This window comes from Mustela nigripes, chromosome 14 (genome assembly GCF_022355385.1).
Source record: "Mustela nigripes isolate SB6536 chromosome 14, MUSNIG.SB6536, whole genome shotgun sequence".
Classification (NCBI taxonomy): domain Eukaryota; kingdom Metazoa; phylum Chordata; class Mammalia; order Carnivora; family Mustelidae; genus Mustela; species Mustela nigripes.
In genome coordinates, this window is record NC_081570.1 from 100053327 (window position 1) to 100073562 (window position 20236).

At 50.7% G+C, this 20236-nt stretch overlaps 1 protein-coding gene across 2 annotated transcripts in view; it reads right to left on the minus strand.

Annotated features, from left to right (window-relative positions):
• Positions 1-19748, minus strand: part of IGSF3 (immunoglobulin superfamily member 3) — a 94279-nt gene extending 74531 nt beyond the window's left edge. For both annotated transcript variants that reach the window (XM_059375849.1, XM_059375848.1), the window contains exons 1-2: positions 19627-19748; positions 18284-18957 (exon numbers count right to left, since the gene is read on the minus strand). In XM_059375849.1, the coding sequence (XP_059231832.1) occupies positions 18284-18326 (43 nt within the window). In that variant the 5' untranslated portion in view covers positions 18327-18957; positions 19627-19748. The remainder of the gene's footprint in view (positions 1-18283; positions 18958-19626) is intronic.
• Between the last annotated feature and the right edge of the window lie 488 nt (positions 19749-20236).

Consider the following 20236-nt stretch of genomic DNA (forward strand, 5'->3'; position numbering starts at 1 on the left):
GGAAGAAGGCAGGGGAGCCAACGGGGGCGCCTCCGGTCCTGAGCCACTGCCACCGGCAGGCAAGCCTGGTAGCTGACAGCATATGCCTCCTCCCGGCTCTCCCCAAACCCTTCCTGGCATGCCATCCGGCGACAAACAGCTCACTTCCCAGGACCTTCTAATCAGATACTCTGCAGCTCCCCGACACTCAAACACCCACCCAGGTTCTTTCCCTAAAACCCAGCGTGCTACGTGAGATGACATCGACGCGGCTCCCTCAAAGTCCCGGAAAACGAGCAATATGAAGGAAACCCTAAAGAACAGGCAAGAGAACAGGAGCCCCGAGGGGAGCAGGAGCTCGAGCAGATGGAGAGGGCTGGAGAGGAAAATGGCTCACGTATCGTAGAAAGGCAACATTCAGAGGCAGAGGTGTGACAGGCGGCGAGAAAAGGTGAGGCACGTGGGCAGGTGAGACCCAGGCAGTGCAGCCCCGTCAGCGGGCTGAGGAACCCCCCCTCAAAGTGGCCCACGCTCTCAACCTCAAATGACGTCAAGGCCCGGAGACTTCTGGAGCCCGGCCGCAGCGGCCCCGCCAAGATTGGGACAAGAGCAGCAAGATATCCCAAGGAATGCGACAGTGGGGTCCAAAGGTCCTGCATTTATGGCCTGGCAACTATGTACTGTGGCCTAAATCCAATCTCCAAATGGCCACCGGCGTCCAAGGCAACCTGCAGCCGGTCAGCTGACCAGGGAGGCGCCCAGGCCCTGAGCGCCAAGTACAGTTTCCTGAGCACGGACCAGGCCCCGGCACATGGCGGGCGCTCAGGCGCTCTCCTCCCTGGGCCCCATTCCATTGTGACACTAACCCCCATGAGTGGCTCCTATTGTTTTACAGAAGAGGAAATAAATGGGAGCTTAGAAGGGTTAAGTAGCTTGCCCCAAATCCTACTGCTGGCTCAGTAACAAATGCTTATTGAATGTTGGCTGGGTGCACAGATGGAAGGATGACTGGAAGGACAGATGGACAAGGGAAAGGCCAGGCTGACAGATGGCTTCCGTGTCATCTTCCTCCTGGGATGACACTTGGACCTCCAAGGCCTGTCAGAGGAAGCAGGGAGAGCAAAGGGGAAAGCAAGAGTGGCTGCCCAGGAACAGAATGGCACCGACAGATATTTATGACACTTCTGTGTTGCTGGAAGACGAGGAAAAATTTTTTTAAAAAACAGAGAGATGGCCCTTTCATGCCTTTAAGTTTTCAAATTCAGGAGAAGCTGGAAACTTCTAGGGGGTAGGGTCCAAGGAGTCCATGGTGGCTCTCCGGCCCCACCCCCACCCCTGCCTCAAGGGCTTTCCTCTGGGTATTTGTGGGCTCAAAGTTTTCAGTGAGACGAGAAACAGGACACCCCAGAGATCACACCCAGAGCAGGAGAGGCGCCTCACAAAAGCCCTTCCCTTGCAACTAACTCTGCTTTGTTTAAAGCGAGATCAGATTGGGCATCTGCACTTTTACTCGATGCCTGATGAAAACCAGATCCCAGATGCCTCCCAGCCCTGCCTCCCAGCCCCTGCCCTGAGGAAAATAATGGGAGTCAGCCAGGCCCAGTGTGTTCCGGGCTGCAACAAAGACTGGCCTCGTCCAGGGGCCTCGCTCCACGCTCCTGAGCCTTGAAGAAAAGACACACTTCCCCTCTTTGGAGAACAGGAAAGATTAAAAAGCACCTTGTGCTGGGTCTAAGCTGGAGGTCTGGAACTTCTCCCTGAAGCTCCAAGTCCAGTTCCACTGATGACTGAGACACTCAAGCTGGTCGCCAGTGGATACCAGCCACTTGACATTTCTGGAATCTGTGGAGAGAGCAGCCGTCTCCCCAACACCGCTCCTGAGCAGGGAGCCCCTATCCTGGGAAGCTAAACAGCCTTGGGGGACAGGAGCAAGGAGTGGACTCGCCCTGCAAGAACACCGAAGAGCCCCAGAGGGAGAAGGAGGGGCAGCCCACTCAACACAGACCTCTGAGCAAACCATGGCAGGAGGAGGTGTTAAAGTGTAACCTGAAGGGGCGCCTGGACGGCTGGGACAGACATCCGCCTTAGGCTCAGGTCATGATCTCAGGGTCCCGCTCAGCGGGGAGCCTGCCACTCCCTCTCCCTCTGCCCCTCCTCCTGCTTGTGCTTTTACACTCTCTCTCTCTGTCAAATAAATAAAATCTTAAAAAAAAAAAATGTAACGTGAAGACCCCATAGCAACTGGATCCTACACAAACAGCAGTTAGCAATGCCACCCCATTACAACAGCAGATCTAGCTTCCATGATGCTCTCCCAGCCAAAGGCAGAGCGAGTGAAGTCTGATGCTGGGAGGAGGCCCTCCTCCCCTCGTGGCCACACGCACGGTCCCTGCCCCTCAGTACCAAGCATGTTCCGGCTGGGTGGGAGGGTGGGGGGGGGGGGCTGGGAAGGGAAGAAATGCAGGAGTACCAGCTCTTAGCTGCCTTCCTTCCCCAGATGACGCCTGTTACTTCCTCACCCATCTCACTGACCCCGCAACACTGCGAACCTGGAGGAGTGTGTACAGATCTGTGTTATCTCGGCCACATCATCCTAAGTCCCGGTCTCTCATTCCCAAGGCCTAACCCGTATTTTGAGAAGAATTCAAGGTCCCGTTGCTTAGATCTTCCATCATCACCTCAAAAGCCCGGTGACAGAGACCAGACAGCATCGTCCTAAACTCGATCCCCTCTTTCAAATTTCCATTTTATGTCATTTCCCAAGCCATACACCCAGACACTTGGAGGCAGCTTCTAGACTTCCCCTTTGCGCCACATTCAATCAAGCCTTCTCTCAGCAGTTATTTTATTCCTTTCCCATTTTCCTCTGCTATCTTCCTCCCCTGCCTACCACTTTCACCTCGCATCTCACCACCTGGAACTGAATTATTCCATTTGGCTTTTCCCATCTCCCCTTCTGACCAGCCTGGTACATGGCTGCCTCCCCTTATCCCTCAAGGTCCCCTTTCCCAGCTTCTTCCCTGCTCCCAACCCTCTCTCCACTGCATGGGTCAAGGGTCACCTTCTGAGCTTGCAGCTGGCCATGCTCTAGAATCTGACTGTGGCATTAGTCAGGACATAATCTCAACTGTTCTCCAGCAGTGCCACGTCCACTCCTGTCCCTGCAGGCCTGCTCATGCCATCCGCTGCCCGGAATGCCCTTCTGCTCTTCCCACACAAATCCTAATCCCACCTCAGGATCCAGTCCAAACACAGTTGCCTCGCTCCAGCTTTGCCTACCCATGGACTTAGCTCCCTCCTTTCTGGCTTACCCGAGGGCTCAGCACTGGCTCTGAAGAGAGTGCCTTCTGATGATCAGCTGAACTGTACTGTTATGAATAAATCCTACGTCCTGCTCCTCTGAGGGAGTGTCTAATACAGGTGGCCTTCGACTATAAGTAGCAGAAAACACCAACTCAACTGGCTGAAACAGAGAAGACAGGAAGTACGGAGCTCGACCTGCTCAGCGTTCAGTGGCTCTGGATCCTCTCCCTCTAACGGCTTAACAGCTTTACTTTCCTCATGGTGACATGATGGCTGCCTCGTCTCCAAGACTCTAGTGGAAGGAGCTGTCCTACTTCTATGTTTCTAAGAGAAGACATTTTTCCTAGAATCACCACAGCGATCTTCTCCTCGTATCTCACTGGCCACGAACGACTCTGTCACTCACTCACGTCTAAACTTCGGGTCTCCATAACTGGCTTAGATTGGTCAGCTTTTACTCTGGAGCCAGAGGTGGGGTCACTTTTCCTTGAGGGGTACCGGAAGAGAGACATGACTTTGAAACCAAAAGAGAGCTCTGCCGTCAAGAACAGAACAGCTGTTGTGGAGGTAACCAAGGGTCTGCCATAGGCTGGGACCAACAAAACACATTTGTGTTTTCCGAACTCGCCACCCCCATCCTGTGCTGGCACATAAGACGCTCAACAGCGAGCTGTGCCATTGAGCCAAACTAGAAATTATCCTGTGGGTGTGAGAAAATAGTGAGCATTACAATGGAGTGGCACAATTGGACATTTGTGCAGAGAAACCGGAAAGAGGGCCAATAAATCCAATCAGATGCAAAAAAAGTACTCAGCAGAGGAGGTCTGGGAAGCTCTGGTCCCAGCCCTAGGCTGGGCCCAACTCCCAGTTCCCTGGATAGGGAGTAGGCCACGGGCCAGAGCCCTGGGCTTCTCCCAGCAGGGCCCAGCTGGGCCTTCTCCTCAGTTCAACTCTTGCCTCCAATGGGCCCGTGATCTACAAGACCAGCCCACAACCTGGCAGGCACAAATGAAGCTCACAATGAGGGCTATCAGTGCCTAGCGAGTCACCAAGCACTTTGTGGGCACACATGGATCTGTTGACTATGAGACCGCGTGAGGTCTGGGCTGGAAATGCAAGCATTCCCTTTCCTCTGGACTAAAGAGATGGCCCCTTCGGTTGCCCCGATGGGGCTCTCATCCCTCATTCCTCTTGGGCAACCCTGCTCAGATCTTTGTCTTCATCTCAGCTTTCCAGCACTTTCTTCTGGTCTCTGGGCCACAGATAGCACTCTGGGCCCCAGATACACGTGCCTCCACCTGAGGCTGGGAAATATGCCAAGAACTGCACAGAAAACACACGTACCACAAAACACGTACTACCTGACATCACAGGGCCGCGAGTTTTGGCTCCTGGAAATTTCAGAGTTCCTTCTCCAGTACCATAGCGGTCATCTCCTTGGCTAACGAGAACTGTGTTAAATGCAGCGTACTCTAAGAGCTCAGCGGATTATAATACATATTCAAAATTCAATACATATTGACTGAAGAGCTATTACGTTGAACCTTATGACACTGCTGATATTCAACTGTTGCTGACCTACAAATGGGGCAATATTGCACAACTCAATCTAGTATCTCCTCCATGCCAGGCAACAGGCTAGGAAGGGCTTGGGACACCGTGGCTGACAACACCCACAGAGTCCCTGTGCTCATGGGGCTTACAGTCTAATGCATTAGACCGTGCATTAGAAAGTAACATACTGTCTAGCTTCGTTCCTATAATTAACAATATGTGTGTTTATTTGTGGACTGCTTGACTTCCTTGCTAGCCTATAAAGCTACACAAGGATGGTGATCGTTGTCTTTTCTATATAACACACTGCCAAGCACGTGGCAGAAAAGATCAGATATTTGCTCAACTTACTGATTCATGTTAAGATAGGTAAGCGCAGGTGCTGCAGCAGCATGGGGGTGGGGGGAGGGTAAGATCAAGGCCTTGACTAACTTGGGAGTTCTGATATTGCTAATAGGGTTGAATTAGGTCTTCGCGAAAAAGGTCTGTATACCATACAGAGTCTACCGGCAGCGAACATACACAGGGTTTCACAGGGACTACTTAAAATACTTAAGAGAACAAACTGTTTTCATGCACAATCCAGTTTTTCAGAAACTCCATTTACATAAACAATTGGTACGCTAATTGCAAATCATTCTTATTTCTCTCCTGAAGCAGGATCCCCAAGGATCTTTTATTAAGGCGCTCTATTAGCCTCGTTTGAGTTACAGTATTTACTTAAAAGTAATAACAGTGAAGTTCTTGGAAAATATTTGGTAATTCAAACATTTTTCTAATTTTAAACTAATCCTCATTAGTCTCCATTTTTAGGGATTTTACCATCATATGGAAAGAGAGTACCAAAGTCTGCACTGCGGGAATATTCACCAAACTCCTTTCCAGGAAGACACTTCTGACAGCGAGAACCTGAGCTAACCACCGAAAGTGTTGAAAACAGCACAGCAAGAAATGACAATCTGAAGAGTGACTGTAAGGGGCGCCTGCTGGCTCAGTGGGTTAAAGCCTCTGCCTTTGACTCAGGTCATGATCTCAGGGTCCTGGGATCAAGCCCCGCATCGGGCTCTCTGCTCAGCAGAGAGTCGGCTTCTTCCTCTCTCTCTGCCTGCCTCTCTGCCTACTTGTGATCTGTCAATTAAATTTAAAAAAAAAAAAAAAAAAAGTGCTAAACCGGGCACTCATGTTGAAGAGTGACCGTAATCCAATTTAGTCTAATCAATGACACACACACAAAGTCACGTCCCATTTCTAAGCAAAGCACGTGAAAACTGTAGAACCTGCACCCCCTGATCTTTCTGATTGACCTGCTATAACATAATGACAAATGTCGGTGAACAGCACTGACCAACAGGCCTCTTGTCTATCTTGCAGCCTGTCTGAGAGAGCCAGCCCCAGACACACTGCTCAGACATCGGTGAACTTGGCTGGTATCTTCCTGCGTGTTTGGCCTCTCGTCCTCTGCACCGGCTCTGAGATTTACTGACACGCTGGTCACATTCACGGAGCATCTCGAACGCTCTTGCCATGGCAAACGATCAGCAGGCCCTCTCCCCAGGCCGAAAGCCAACAAAGATCTGTCGCCAGCAAGGAGGAGGCCGGACCCTCCGAAGGATGCCAGAGTCCCCATCCCGCCTCCTCTGCAGAACCTCGCAAATCTCGTGGATGCAGGCAGGATGATCGGGGTTGGAGGAGATTATGCTCTGAATGTCTTAAGAGATTAGATACTTAAAATCCTCCACATGACTTCAGTCATCCCCGTTACAGATGACAGAGTAAAAGCCTACTTGATTAAAGCTGAAGACCTATACATTTGCAAAAGGGAAAATAGGCAGAAGGAAACAAGAGTCAGATTACTGATGGGCACAGCACCAGCTCTGGGACATCGGGGGCTGCTGAATAAATTATGACAAGGAGGCACATGCAGTAATCACAGACTCACCATAAATACCGCAGCCCTCAAGGCTCTCTCGTATTCACTTACTTTCCCCCAAAGCATAGATTGAATCTGGCCTTGTCCTCAAAGGAGGCCTGGCTCTCCCCAAATTCCAAATATGGAAAATTACAGCTCTTCTGTGGTGATGGGGGGAGGGGGGGCAAAAGTGGAAAAGCAAATGTTTGTATTACGTCATGTTTTCATTTTAAAACAAAGGCTGCGTACACCAGACTCCCTCTCTGCTCTGTGAGGGGTGGTCTCCAGTCCCTCCACTCCCCCAGCCCAGGCCAGAACACTTGCCCTTTAAGAGAAGAGGATTACACAGGAGATCCCTAAGGATTCTCTCCAAATACATTCAAGCCCAGAGGCACATGAGTTCTTAATCTACTTTCTCTCTTCCAGAAGTTCACCAGCGGGTAGAGAGCTGCTCAGAAAGGTTGGAATCATACGTTTGAGAACAGAGCTTCAGATGCTGTTCCTCCAGCCAGCAAGGTACCAGGACCCCCAGCAGGGGGCCACAGCCCATTCTGACACAGGGACAAAGAAAGAGCTAGGCAGGGCACTCAGATGCAAGCTTGCTTGTTGGTAATGGAAGACTAGAAGGCAGATGGCAACACTGTCCAGCATGCTTCCTTGGATACTAAAACATCAGAAGACCTTAAGACACTATTTAGCAAATCATCTCTAAATAGCATCCTAAAAGGTGGTCTAGATTCAGGAGAAGCCTAGAATGACTCCACATGCCATCTCTGATAATCTAACCGACGTGTCCATGTGGGAAGCAGAACCCCCAAAAGACCAGCCAACTCCCAGCCAACACAAAACCAGCACGGAACAAATCCGATGAGGCACACCAGGAAGGCCTTGGAAAAGCGCTGCCTACGGGGAGGAGGAGGGCTCCATCCAGACGCTCTGGGGAGCAGCAGCCACCAGCTTTGGAGCTGGGGTGACTCCCACCCAGCACAGTTTCCAACCTGCCTGGAACCTGTGACTTGGGGGACTGGTGGAGAAAGGGGAAGCAATGATCGATGAATGCTTAGGGGTAGCAGCCCTGGGTCAGAGGACAGCATCTGGCAAGGTGCAGGCCTGGAAGAGCCTGGACCACCCTGAGGAGACACAACAGTTTCTGGAACCCAGGCCCAACACTGGAGGGGGCCCTGAGCTGTCCCCACAGCCTGCCCCGACAAGGCTCCCCGAGGGGAGCCACTCTGTAGGAAAGTAGGGAGGAGGAGTATAAGACAGGAGACACATGGAGCTTACCACCACCACAGCCCCCACATGAAGGGTCCTCAGGAGAAACCCTGGTGTGGAAGCCGCCTCCGGCATGAAGGGATGTATGTGATTGCTCTATTTTTCTTTTGTTCTGGCTTCCTAGAAATTCAGAGCTGAGGATGAAATTCCCAATTCCCAGAGACAGACAATATCCGCAGCAGTAAGTAAGGACATTCCACGTATCCAGGACTTGGGATATTTGTGTATTTTCAAAAGAAAGAATTTGCGCTCGCGGGGCCACCCACCCCAGTCACCCCCAATCAGTGGCACTCATGTCTTACTCCTTCAGAGGCCATTGTCGGGGCCGAGGGGGCAAATGTAATTCACAGCTGCTAAAGCAGAGTTGAAAAAAACCAGGAGGAAAAGATGTTCAGTAATAGTAAGAGAAAAGACATACCTCAGGGACAGAAAAGAGTTCCCCCACGTCAGAGTGTTATTAATTAATTTTTCTATTTATTAAGATTAAAAATACAGATCCTGTGACTTTTTAAAATGTTTCTCACGATTTTACCTTTCCATTCTTAGTTATGGGAGGCAACCGAATGAGGGGCTGCTTGGAGTCCACACTTGAATATCTGCTGGATGAATAGATCAAAAGTCTTCCTAGGAAAGTCGTGTAAGTGGTTTCTAGCAGAACAGCAGTCTCCGGTTGGGGAAGAGCAGGTCAAACCCCGATGCTGAAGAAGGGTTGACTACGATACATGAATCCAACCAGCATCCCTCCAAAATGGGCACTATTTTAAAAATCAGGTCTAAAGATGACCGATCCAAGAAACCTGCTTTTGCTTCCAGGGATTGAAAGAAAGTCAGACCAGTGAACCTGAGAAGTAACCCAACACTTTGAAATGATAATCTTTTTTTACAGAAATAGCTGCTTCCGCAGGGATAGAGGGGAAAAAAAGTGTTCTTTTGGGTCTTAAACGTCTGGTAGCCGGTAACCTCAGCAGTTACGGTAGTCCAGTTCGTTCTAAATGGAAGAATCATTGGGGAATTGAAAATGCAGGAAAACTTCCCTCATTTTCCCCCCAGTCTAGGAAAAAATATGAAACTTGACTGAATTAGATCCCAAACCCAATATTTATGGTTATTCTCTTAACAAGTTTTAAATATGCTTCATTTGAATTCAACATAATTTCAAAATTATAACTAAAACAGTCAACAAAATATGTGTGTACCTAATTTGTTAAATGTATGTATGTGTTTGGGAGAAAATACTCAGAACAAACAAGTCGATTCTTTTCATTAAGTACATTAAAATTTAAGGGTAGTGTTTATATTATGACTCTTGATACGGCAAGACAAAATTATTCCGTGATATAGCTATTGAATGAGGCTCACTACTCCCCAATGATTTCACAAATTACAGTTCCAACTAGCTATAAAATAACCAAATCAGTTCTGATATGGCCATAAAATTAAGCCTAAAAAAATAGTGAGGTAAATCACCCCTTTAAAATCAAGTTGTTGAACAATATGTTCTGTATGATTCTATTTCTGTCAGAAAAAAATCTATATTGGTGTGAATATATGCATAGAAATTATTTAAAAAAAAGATTTGGAAGAATATTTATCACACTGTAAAGAATATATATCAGACTCAGTAAGGGACATAGGGTGGAGAGGGGAACTTTCACATTTTACCCTCCATCTCCACTGTCTAGATTTTTTATTCACAACTATATTCCCCTGTTATCTCTGTCAACAACTTAAAATCCAAAAAACAAAGCAAACAATAGAAGCTACCTTCTGAAATTGAAACCAATCTCTCATCATCTTATTTTTATACAATATTATACCCTCAACACTTTATTTGTTGTTTTAAATTATGAGTTAATTCCAATCAAGTCTTCAGTAAATTTAAGATTGATAGGATCGTTACATCTAAGAAGTTGTGAAACTTCTCTAGAAGTCTTTAAAAAAAAAAAAAGAGAGAGGAGGAGGTTGTCCCTGAACAGGACAAGTGTGGACTGACCTACAGCAATGGCTGGTTCTTCAGCTCCATACTGAAAGTCCTTCCTAGCAAAGTCAGTCAAGGTCACTGATACAATCAACAAATGGGCAAACACCGTCTAGGTTATCCAAGGACCTGGGGCTCTCAAAGTAACATGTGGGGTAGGAAAGCTGGCCGCCTCAGACATTTCAAAACACCCGACAATGACTCCACTTCCCCTACACTGCAGATACAGGGCTAAGGTACCCAACAGATAAAGCCATGTGCGTCCTTTGGTCACGGCGTGTCAGATTAATGTTGCTTTAGAGCTGAAGAGTATCACTAGAGCAAGAGCGAGCAATCACAGTGGTTACCACGTAGGAGAAACAGATTAATTACTACTTAATGCTGAGAGACAGAAGACTTCAAATGGATGGGCGCCTGAGGGAAGGGAAGTTAATAAAAAGGGGTCCGTGAGAAGGAGGCCAACAGCCTGCCTCATGACACATTTCTGTTGCCAGCACGCCACAGGCCGGGATCCAAAGCCCTGAGGGCAGAGACTGTGTTCTCAGAAGTCACCAAGACAAAGGAGGCATGGAGCGCCCTCCAAAGAATGGGAAAATGGGTGCTACAGACAAAAACAGTATTAAACACACAAAAATAAGGCCAAGTTTAGGCAATCCTGAACATGCTCCCAAACGTCAAAGAATCAGATTTGGGGAAAGAACACACAACTGGTATCGGATTCTCCCCCAATCCCCTGCCCCGTTTTAATAAAGGGAAGGCCTAGGGACCAGAAAGTCAAGGGGAAGAGGCCACGCATTTCTTTGAGTTCACAATTTTGTTAGAATGTCTTTGCCCTGGGGCATCTGGGTGGCTCAGTGGGTTAAAGCCTCTGCCTTTGGCTCAGGTCATGATCTCAGGGTCCTAGGATGGAGCCCTGCACAGGGCTCTCTGCTCAGTGGGGAGCCTGCTTCCTCCTCTCTCTGCCTGCCTCTCTGCCGACTCATGAGCTCTCTCTCTCTGTCAATTAAATAAATAAAATCTTTAAAAAAAAAAAAAAGAATGTCTTTGCCCTGACGATGTTCTGATGGATTCATGAAAGCTCTTTCCTTGGTACAGGAACAGGGGAACAGGTCCCCTTCACTTCCACTCTAGACCCTCACCTGCAGGAATGCCTCCTACCCTCCCTGGCTACTTCTCTAGAGGTCCTCCAGAACACCCACTTACAGCTCTCTGGTATCTTCCTTCCACCTCAGATCCAAATACCCAGACGTCATGCCAACTGACTGACTGCTCCTTCCGGCAACAGCCACTGACACTCACGTCAGACTTCTCTAGTCCTTGGGAAACCTTCTCAAAGCAGCTGCAATGCGCCCATGGTGGCCTCCAGCCCCGCAATTCTGCCAGATCCTCCTTGTCCTATTACTCAAGAAATGCCTAACATTCCAGCTCTTCCAGAAAGCCTTTCCAGACTGACCACTCACTCACAAGCTACTCCAGCCTCATCTCTCTCCTAGACAGAAGTTCCCTCCCTACTACTGCTGAGCTGAAAACAAGAACAAACTTGCCCACCCCCTCCTTCCCCAAGACACCTGTCCTCGGAGAGCACATAGTGTCATTGTCTTCCTGTCCATTTGCACAGGGATATACTGCTTGCTTTACTGCTGGCCTTAGAGGATCATCGCCTAGAAGACAGGGACGTTGGGCAAAGCCCGGGTCACCTGGATGACGAGGAAGAGGATATGTGGGGGGAGTTTAATTAAAGGGTTAATAGAGGATCAGACAGAAACTTTGTTTCAACTCTCATTATCACAAAGCCTGTTATAAAGGTTTTTCAAACACATCTGATCACTTTCCAGCCTGAGTAGAGTTAATATAATTTAATCTTTGATTTAGGATCTTGCAGTGCCCTGAGGCTCATCACTCTCTCCTGCTACTATAATTATAGATGCAGAAGATGTAGAGACTGGACGGATGGTGGCCTGGAAGTTAATTTCTGGAATAAATCCTTGCTACCACATCTTGCGATTTTTTGCCTTTCAGAAAGCGGAGTTCAAAAATAAAAAACAAAATCTCCCTTAATTGAAGGTTCCAGTTCAGGGAGGTTCATTGCCATGGTCTTTGTTAAGTGCCCACCACTGTGGCCCACAATTAGTCACTTAATAAAGCGTTCTTGATGAGGGAATTTGGCAACATGTGATTTTCTACAAATGGAAGCTTGATTTTGACGCAACCACTCATTTCTTTGAAAATCAGGGGGCATTCACACACAGGTGTCCTAAATTTCCTTAAATTAAAAACCAACCCTTCGCGAGGAGTTAGCTGTGCTCACTTTCAAGCAGCAAAGAAACAGGTGTCCAATCATGGCAAATGAAGAGCTCCCGAAGGAACCTAAAAATATTAATCAAGGAGCCATAATGGAGGATGCACGAGGCCAGGGACCAGGGGAGGCCAGCAATGGCGCCACTTCATTCAGTTTCCAGGCCAGGGCTCAGCGGAAGTGGTCCGCCTGGGCTCCGGGAGACCCAGCCTAAGCCCAACTCCCAAACTCCTTACAGTCGAAGGCAGTTCTGTGTGCCCTCATCATCCTAGGTGAACTGAACCCTAAAACCACCGCCAGTCATTTCTCGAGACCCTACAGGGCCACCCTACCACCATTACAACTGCTGTCTCCTCTGCGCCATGAGGATTCTACTGGGAACAGAATGCTCCCCGCATGGAAACCCTGCCCGTTTCGGAAAGCTAATGAAGTCCTCTCACACAGCGTGCTCCCGGCAACCACCGCCTACACTGAACTTCACTTTGCACTTCACAGGGGTCCTTGAACAGAAGTCAGGAGCTATGGGAACTTGAATGGGAAAGAAAAATACGCCTTTATTTTCAACTAACCTCTTTGTGAATGTGGACCTCTTTGTGAATGTTTGATTATGGACGCAGGCAGCCGTCATGACGATGTCTCTAGGACCTGTGACTCTGTCACAGCAAAAATCACACATGCTTTCATATCACATCATGGTTGACACTGATACCTCAACATACCGTTTTCGTGCCTCGCTATGCCATAATTACAATAATTGTTGGACCTGCTGCTAGAGGCTCGTTATTTAATGTGTTACTAAAGAAGCGTATTGCTATAATCATAAATTGGTTTAATGTTTTGATGACTATATTTCAATATAATTGATTTCCTTTGTTAGCCGATGTGTTTTTATTTGCACATTTCAGAATGTTCTCCAGGGAAAGGGTCCAGAGGTTTCACCATACTGCCCCAAGGATCCAGGGCCCAAGAAAGATGAAATGTCACCCTGTTTGTCGACATTTTAAAAGCACAAGTTCTAGAGCCCAACTTGGATTCAGATCTAGGCTCTGCCCATCTCTAGCACTTGTCCTTTGAGCAAAACGACCTGAGCTCCCTGAGCCTTGAGTTTCCTTGTCCTGGGCAAGGAAGAATACCAAAACCATTTAGTCATCAAAAAATGAACTGAACAGGGGCACCTGGGTGGCTCAGTGGGTTAAAACCTCTGCCTTCGGCTCAGGTCATGATCCCAGGGTCCTGGGATCCAGCCCCACATCGGGCTCTCTGCTCAGTGGGGAGCCTGCTTCCTCCTCTCTCTCTCTGCCTGCCTCTCTGCCTACTTCTGTCAAATAAATAAATAAAAATCTTTTTTAAAAAAATTAACTGAACACCTACTTACTTTGTGCCAGGCATAAGGCTGAGTTCTGGGGCTACAGCAGTGAACATGATAGGGAGGGTCCTCCGTATGGAAGGGCTTTGCTCCGCCAAGTGTCTAGCAGTGACTGGCACACAAGTGGACTAAAAACACTACGGTCACTACTGTTAAAATCACAACACTGCCTGCGTGATTGTATGTAGATTTACGTTGCTTCCCATTGTAACAACTATTGGCTCATCTGGCTCGCGCCCTCCTGATAAGGCTTCTTAGAGGCCAGGCGCTGGGCCACAGAGTCACAGAGGGGCAGCTGGTGAGATGGAAGAACACAGGCTTTGGACCAGAAGATCTTGGCTTCAAAACCCTCTGCTGTCACTCACTAGCTCTGTCGCTCAGCCAGCAAGCCACTGCTGACCCTCCCACATCTGTTCTCTTCTCGGAACCCTCAGTTTTTAGCTGGTCAGAATTAAGGATGCCATTTCTCAGGCCCCCTTGCCGCCGAGTACAGTCATGCACTCAAGTTCTAACCAACAGGGGTATAAGCAGAAGAGGGGAGGGCAACCTTCCAGAAATGTCCTTAAATTATGAAGTTTTGCCCTTCACCAAGCCTTTACCCCCTTTATGATGGCTGGGGCTAGCACAGCCATCTCAGATCATGCCATGACCTTGGGAATGGAGGCATGCACGAGGGACAAGACAGAAGGGGCCTGCATCCCTGCCACTGTGGAACACCATATTGAGCTGGTACAGTAGTCTTCCTGAGGCAGGTTCCTTAACCTCCCTGGACCTCAGTAGCTCCATCTACACACAGGTGATGCTGGGAGTCCTCTATCCAGTGAGTGTATGTGGAGGACTTCATGAGACGGGGCTCGCTTCACAGCCAAGGCCAGAGCTAGGAGAGGTGGTATCATTACTGCTCTTCCCTTACTGCAATGCAAAGTGCAGGGCATGGCGGCATCTTAACACAGCCTGGGGGGCAGAGTGGTGACTCAGTAACTCGCAGAGTTGAAAGACCTGCTAGCCAGTCTAGTCCTCCTGATAATTCCCTTCTCAGGCACCCCGGTCAAATGGTCCCCAGGAAAGGGACAGTGTACCACCCCTGCAACAACTGCTAGGGACGGTGTTTGTTCACCCATAAATCACGATCTTCAGAACTCATCTCCTGGCCACCCCCAAGCTGCTTCACTTGTGTCTTCTGCCTTTGATCATGAGTCCTGCTTCCGAGCTCACTCTCATCAGAACATCAAAGTTCCCTTCAATCTCTTTTGGAAGAACCCTCTGGCCTCCTCCCTAGCTAACAGCGTGGTAAGGGATCACTGCCTCGGTCCCATCCTATTCAAGCAAGCAGCCTCTCAAACTCAACACATGAAATCTGCCGCCGCTGGAGGAGACGACGAATGGTCATGAGCCAGCTACAGGTTCTCCTGGGCTGATCCACAGATGTCCCAATCTCCTCTTTCCAGGCTCACACTTTTAAAGCTATTCCGTCTTGTTTGCGACATCAATCAGCACTGGCCTAGGAGGCGTAACTCTTCATGGCTATGCAAAACCAAAATCTGCTTTAAGGGCCTGAAACTTACAATCATCTTTCTGGATCGTCCCCTTCCTGTTCTTGCAGACACAAATCCTAGTCTGTCTCTCCCACATGGCTGTCATTTTGCCACGTCCCTGTCACTCATGCAGGCTGCTGCCTGGCACAGCCCCGGCCCCCTCTCCCTCTCTCCTCATTCCCTCCTTTTTCACACGCACGCCACAGTCATGCCACGGTCACACCAGCCCCTGCTCGTGCTCTCTCTCTCTCTCTCTCTCATCTTCTGCCCCTCTGGCTCTGCCCATTCTCAGCAGCGGAGACTTCACTAACCCTCGTGGCTCAACCAGGCCTGGGCATCAGGTGGCTCTGGAATTGGCACAAGGGTGGCCGTGGCAGCCAGTGGCTCCCAAGCTGGGTGGGGCAGCCAGCGCTGCAAGAGGAAGAGACAAGACACAGCGGTCACTGTGGCTTCGGGGAGGACAGACACAAGGGCAGGAGTCAGCCCCCAGACAGGCCGAAAAGGAGGAACCTGATCCAAAATCCGCGACGCTGGCAAAGGAAGGGAGCACAAAGCGTGGGTCCACAGGTGCGGAGGGAGTTGGTGGCAGGTGGGAGATTGACCCCGGTTCCGCCCTCAGGGACTGTCACCCAGCTTTCTGACTCAAACTGCTGTTTCTGAAGGCTGACAGCACCTGTACCCGTGCCACTGTGCAGAGTACTTAGCCTCATCCTACTTTGTACAAACAAAATTTGATTCTGGGTGTGTGACCCACATGAGCACAAAACCTTGGGATTCTTTGCTCTTTGAAATTCACATTACACATTAATTTACATTACACAGCAAGAATGCTGACGCATGAATCAGCCCACACCAGACTGCAAGCAGGAAATAAGACCCCCAACCTGGGTTTTGTTCCCTCCCCAGACACCTCCAGTTCTCCGAGGTTAGCAGGGGGGGTAGCAAGAGGCCCTCCCCACCCCTGCTGACAGTCACTCAGTGATGGGAGAAGTTGCGCCTTCAGCAGCAGGATGTAAAGCGCCAGACACACCCACACTTCTAAACCTTCCCACCCTCACCCACGGCTGGTCCTCTGGTCGGCAGCCAGTGCTCCCTTTCGCGGCCACCTTGAGGCTCCTTTCCTTCCCTCCCCGGCACCTGTTTCTAAGGGGGCGAGAGGGAGGCAAGAGAAGAGTGTCAGGGCCCAAGGACCAGTCCACAGAGTGGCCCAGAGCGCGAGCCGCAGAGGGACCTGCAGGAGGCCTCCCATTTCTAGAGCAGCCAGAACAAACAAAAGGCACAAATGTCCCATTTCCTTGTTTTGCCATTGGTGGCTCCTTCTCCTGCCCTGGGCCCCACCCTTCCACCCAGCCCTCTATCCCACTTAGCCATACCACCTCCTCCAACTCCCCAGGGCCTTCCTTGTTTGTCCTCTTGAATCCACATGAATCACTAATTACTGATTTAAACCCAGACACGAAGTCAATGACAAATGCAGTATGAACAAATATCAATGGGATATTCAGGACTGGTGCACAGAGAGCTATCTGCTTTCTTAACTCTGCCTGAACAGAAGGGAGACACGGGGACACATTATCCTCACCCACCCTTGAGCACGGCACCGACGAACCTGCCAGGGGACCCTGTATCTGAGTGTGTGCCAGGGCGGACAGGGCTGGCACTAATGAACTCACACACTGGTTCTTTCACTTGGAACTACCTGGGAGAGCAGAAAGACTGATGCCTGGCTCACCCTCCCGGAGAATCTGGTTTCATTGGTCTGGGGTTGCTGCCGGAGATCGGGACTTTTAAAAGCTTCCCCCTGGGATTACGACATGCACCCAAGTTTAAGAATCACTGACTGCACACGTTTATTATGTGTTCCAGACATTTTTCAAAGCAGTCAAGGTATTCAGGACACCTTATAGGCTTTCACTGTCAAGACAGTCCTTGGAGGTATCATCCCATTTTACTGAGGTTTATAGGACCATCACGATGAGGCTCAGATTCAAATCAGGCTTTCAAACTCCAAAACCTGTTCTTTCCACCCAACTGTGAACTCCTACAAGCATACAAACAACGCATCAGAGCAATCTCCACTGCCAGCAGGTCATGAATAAACTCTGTAAATGCCAAATATCTAGATTCAGAAATGCAGACACCATAGGCAGCCATGGTGACCTCTTCACTCAGGGGACAGAACCACACAGAGAGGTCAGAGGGTGGGCTCCTGTGCGAGCTCTGGGGAGATGGACAGAAAGGATGCATCAGATCCTGGCTAGGAAGTTTATCCTAGACCCAAGATGTGTCCTCAGATACTACACACAAGCCGATGTTTGATGGTATAGAAAGTATGGGCAAGGGGGGACGGGGGCTCTGCAATGGGAAGGGGATCCCTAGGGCAGGTATCAAGGGTTTACCTCTTGGGACCACAGTTCCTCACCCTGCTCTAAGCATTCTGGCCTTCTGTAGGGGCACTAAAACCATTCCTAACACATTCCCACGCAAGCAGCTTCCCCTCCTCCAGTTTCTCCTCTTCCAGAACTATGCTCTGAGTTTCCTTGGGGAGGGGACATAAGACTGGTATCCTCAAACACTTTTAGGCTCCAGGCCACTCAGGCAGGGCAATGCATCCCTTCGCCACCCTACCCCACCCATGACTACTCCCCACCCCCCCAAAAGGCACAACAAAACAAAAAACGCTCCATCATTACCACCAAACCAACTTTCCCCACAGTAAGAATAACGCTGCCACTTTGAATTTGGAATTAATGTGGACAGCGGGTAAGACACTGAAGTTTATAAGGCACATGGAGTCCCTAAACCACTGACACGCAGATGGAGGGATCTCACCGCAAGGCAAGGCTTGGGACAGACACTTCAAGGACAGTAGATGTTCCTCCTTCTTAAAGACAGCAAACAATATCTCACCGTTCCTCCCAGGTCAGAATAGGGCCTCTTGGTACCCTATTCCAACCTGTGATACATATCTGCTGTGCGCCGGTGGCCCCCAAGCCAAGTGTTGATGGGAAAGAACCACACGGAATTACAGGAACCAACAGCAGGTTAAACTTTCACATCGATCGCACTGATAAGCAGAGCCACTTACCCAGCACAGCCAGACAACTCAGCACTGGGAAAAAGCACTTCATGTCGGCAGCAGAGAAGAGACACAACACAGGACGCTCCCTCTTCTCTCACACTTAATCTCTCATTTCTGGCAATCCACTTATAGCTCCAGAGGACAGTTGTGGAAATAGAACGTAACTCAAAAAATGAAAACAGGTTAAAGAGAAGAGATCAGCAGGATGGGGGGCAGGGGGGCGGCCAGTGGCTTGTGTTGAACTCCCCTATGCTAAAAGAAGGGTCCAGAACAATTCTGAAGGCCCTCTAGGCTTCTGCCACATCCTGTGCCTTGCGGTTTCCACTGGAATTGTAGATTGCAGTGAATTAATCCTCAAGGAAAAGGGAAAAAAGAGTCTGAGAAAATCCTTTCATCCACTGATTATACAGAAATGTCCTTGGCTTCCCAATGAAGGTGTCTGTAAGCTCCCTCATTCGGATTCCCCCAAGGAAACAGGGCAGGTTTTGTCAAAACCTCTGACAGCTAAATCGCCCCGGAATGGCACCGACTGTCTGGGTTTCTTCATCAAAAAGTCCGTCTCCATCCATGTCGGTAGGTCAGGGAGCTGCCACCTGCCCCACACCTACCCAGGACACACGAAGCAAGTTGGCGTTCTGCGGCCCCCGAGGCGAAGCCGGTCCCACAATGCCAGCAGATTTCTAAAACAAACACAACAGAGATGTATCAAAGGCGAACAAGAGCGCCGCAAAACCGAGAGGCGCTGAGCGCTGGGCTGCTCGGGACGCCTGGGTCCCGTTCCCGGATCAGGACAGTCAATCCGGGCGTTCTGACCTTGGGCAAGTCGCTACACCGGCCCCCGCCTCAGTTTCCCTGCCCACAGCAGGGCAAATGCGGGAAGCCCGATTGTTCCAGCAATACTTTGCCCACACGCCTCACTCCAGGGAATTCCCTTCACCTCCTGCCGAGCCCAGCGCCGCGGGGAGCCCCACCCTTCGCGGGGGCACAGCGGGAGGGGGCTCCGACGTGGGGCCGCCACTCCCGGTGCCAGCTCCGGCCCCCGCCCCAAACGTGGGAGCTCCGCGCGCGCCGCGTCCCAGGTGGCCCCGCTATTGTTTTACCTTCCCGGGTGTTTATTTTCGCTGATTGGGAAGAAAAGAGACGGAGGGAGAAGGGAGCGGAGGCTGCGCTTTCCGGGGCCGGGGCGCGCTCGCCGCGCGCCCGACCGGCCAGGGGAGGGTCTCGGGCCCGACCCCGGAGCGGAGCCGGCCCCGCGCCCGCCGCCGCCCTCCCCGCCCCCTGCCCCGGGTTCCCGGCTGCCCGCGCCGCCGCCCCTCCGCGCGCCGCCCGCGCTCCCACCGGATACTGACCTCGCCCCCGGCCCTCTCCCTCCGTGCGTCGGTCCGGCGGCCGGCAGTCTGGGCGCACGCCTCCGGGGACGCGCCGCCTTCTCCCTCTCCCCCCGCAGCCGCACCGGCAGCCGCGCTCCGGCCCCTCCCGAGTCCCCGCCCCTCCAGTCCGGCCCGCTGCACCCGGTGGAGCCGCGCGCGGGGCGAGGGCGGTGGCCTGGGCGAGAGGCCCCGCCCTTGGCCCGCCCTTCCCCCGCCCCCGGAGAAGAGCGGCCAGTCCCAGGGGCCCGGTGGGGGGCGAGGGGGGGACGCGGGGGCCGCTGCTCTGTGGGGCGCACCTGCCCAGGGCAAGAGCCGAGCCAGGGCCTGGGCACTGGGAGCGTGTGGGCAGGACAGCCCTGAAAGTTAAGTAGGGCGTCACACGCAGGCTACCGCGCCGTGGGCAAGCAGCACAAGGCCTTTCCCAAAGCCCAGCAAAGGACCCATCAGCCTTGAAGAGGGCAGCAAGGGAGCAGTGTCCTCTCTCCTGGAAATAAAAACAAAGCCCTTAACAGGAGACTTGAATCCGTTCATGTAGTGGAACCCCATATTGTGCTTCATTCTAGGGCAGAACTTCCTAGACGTTGTGGCA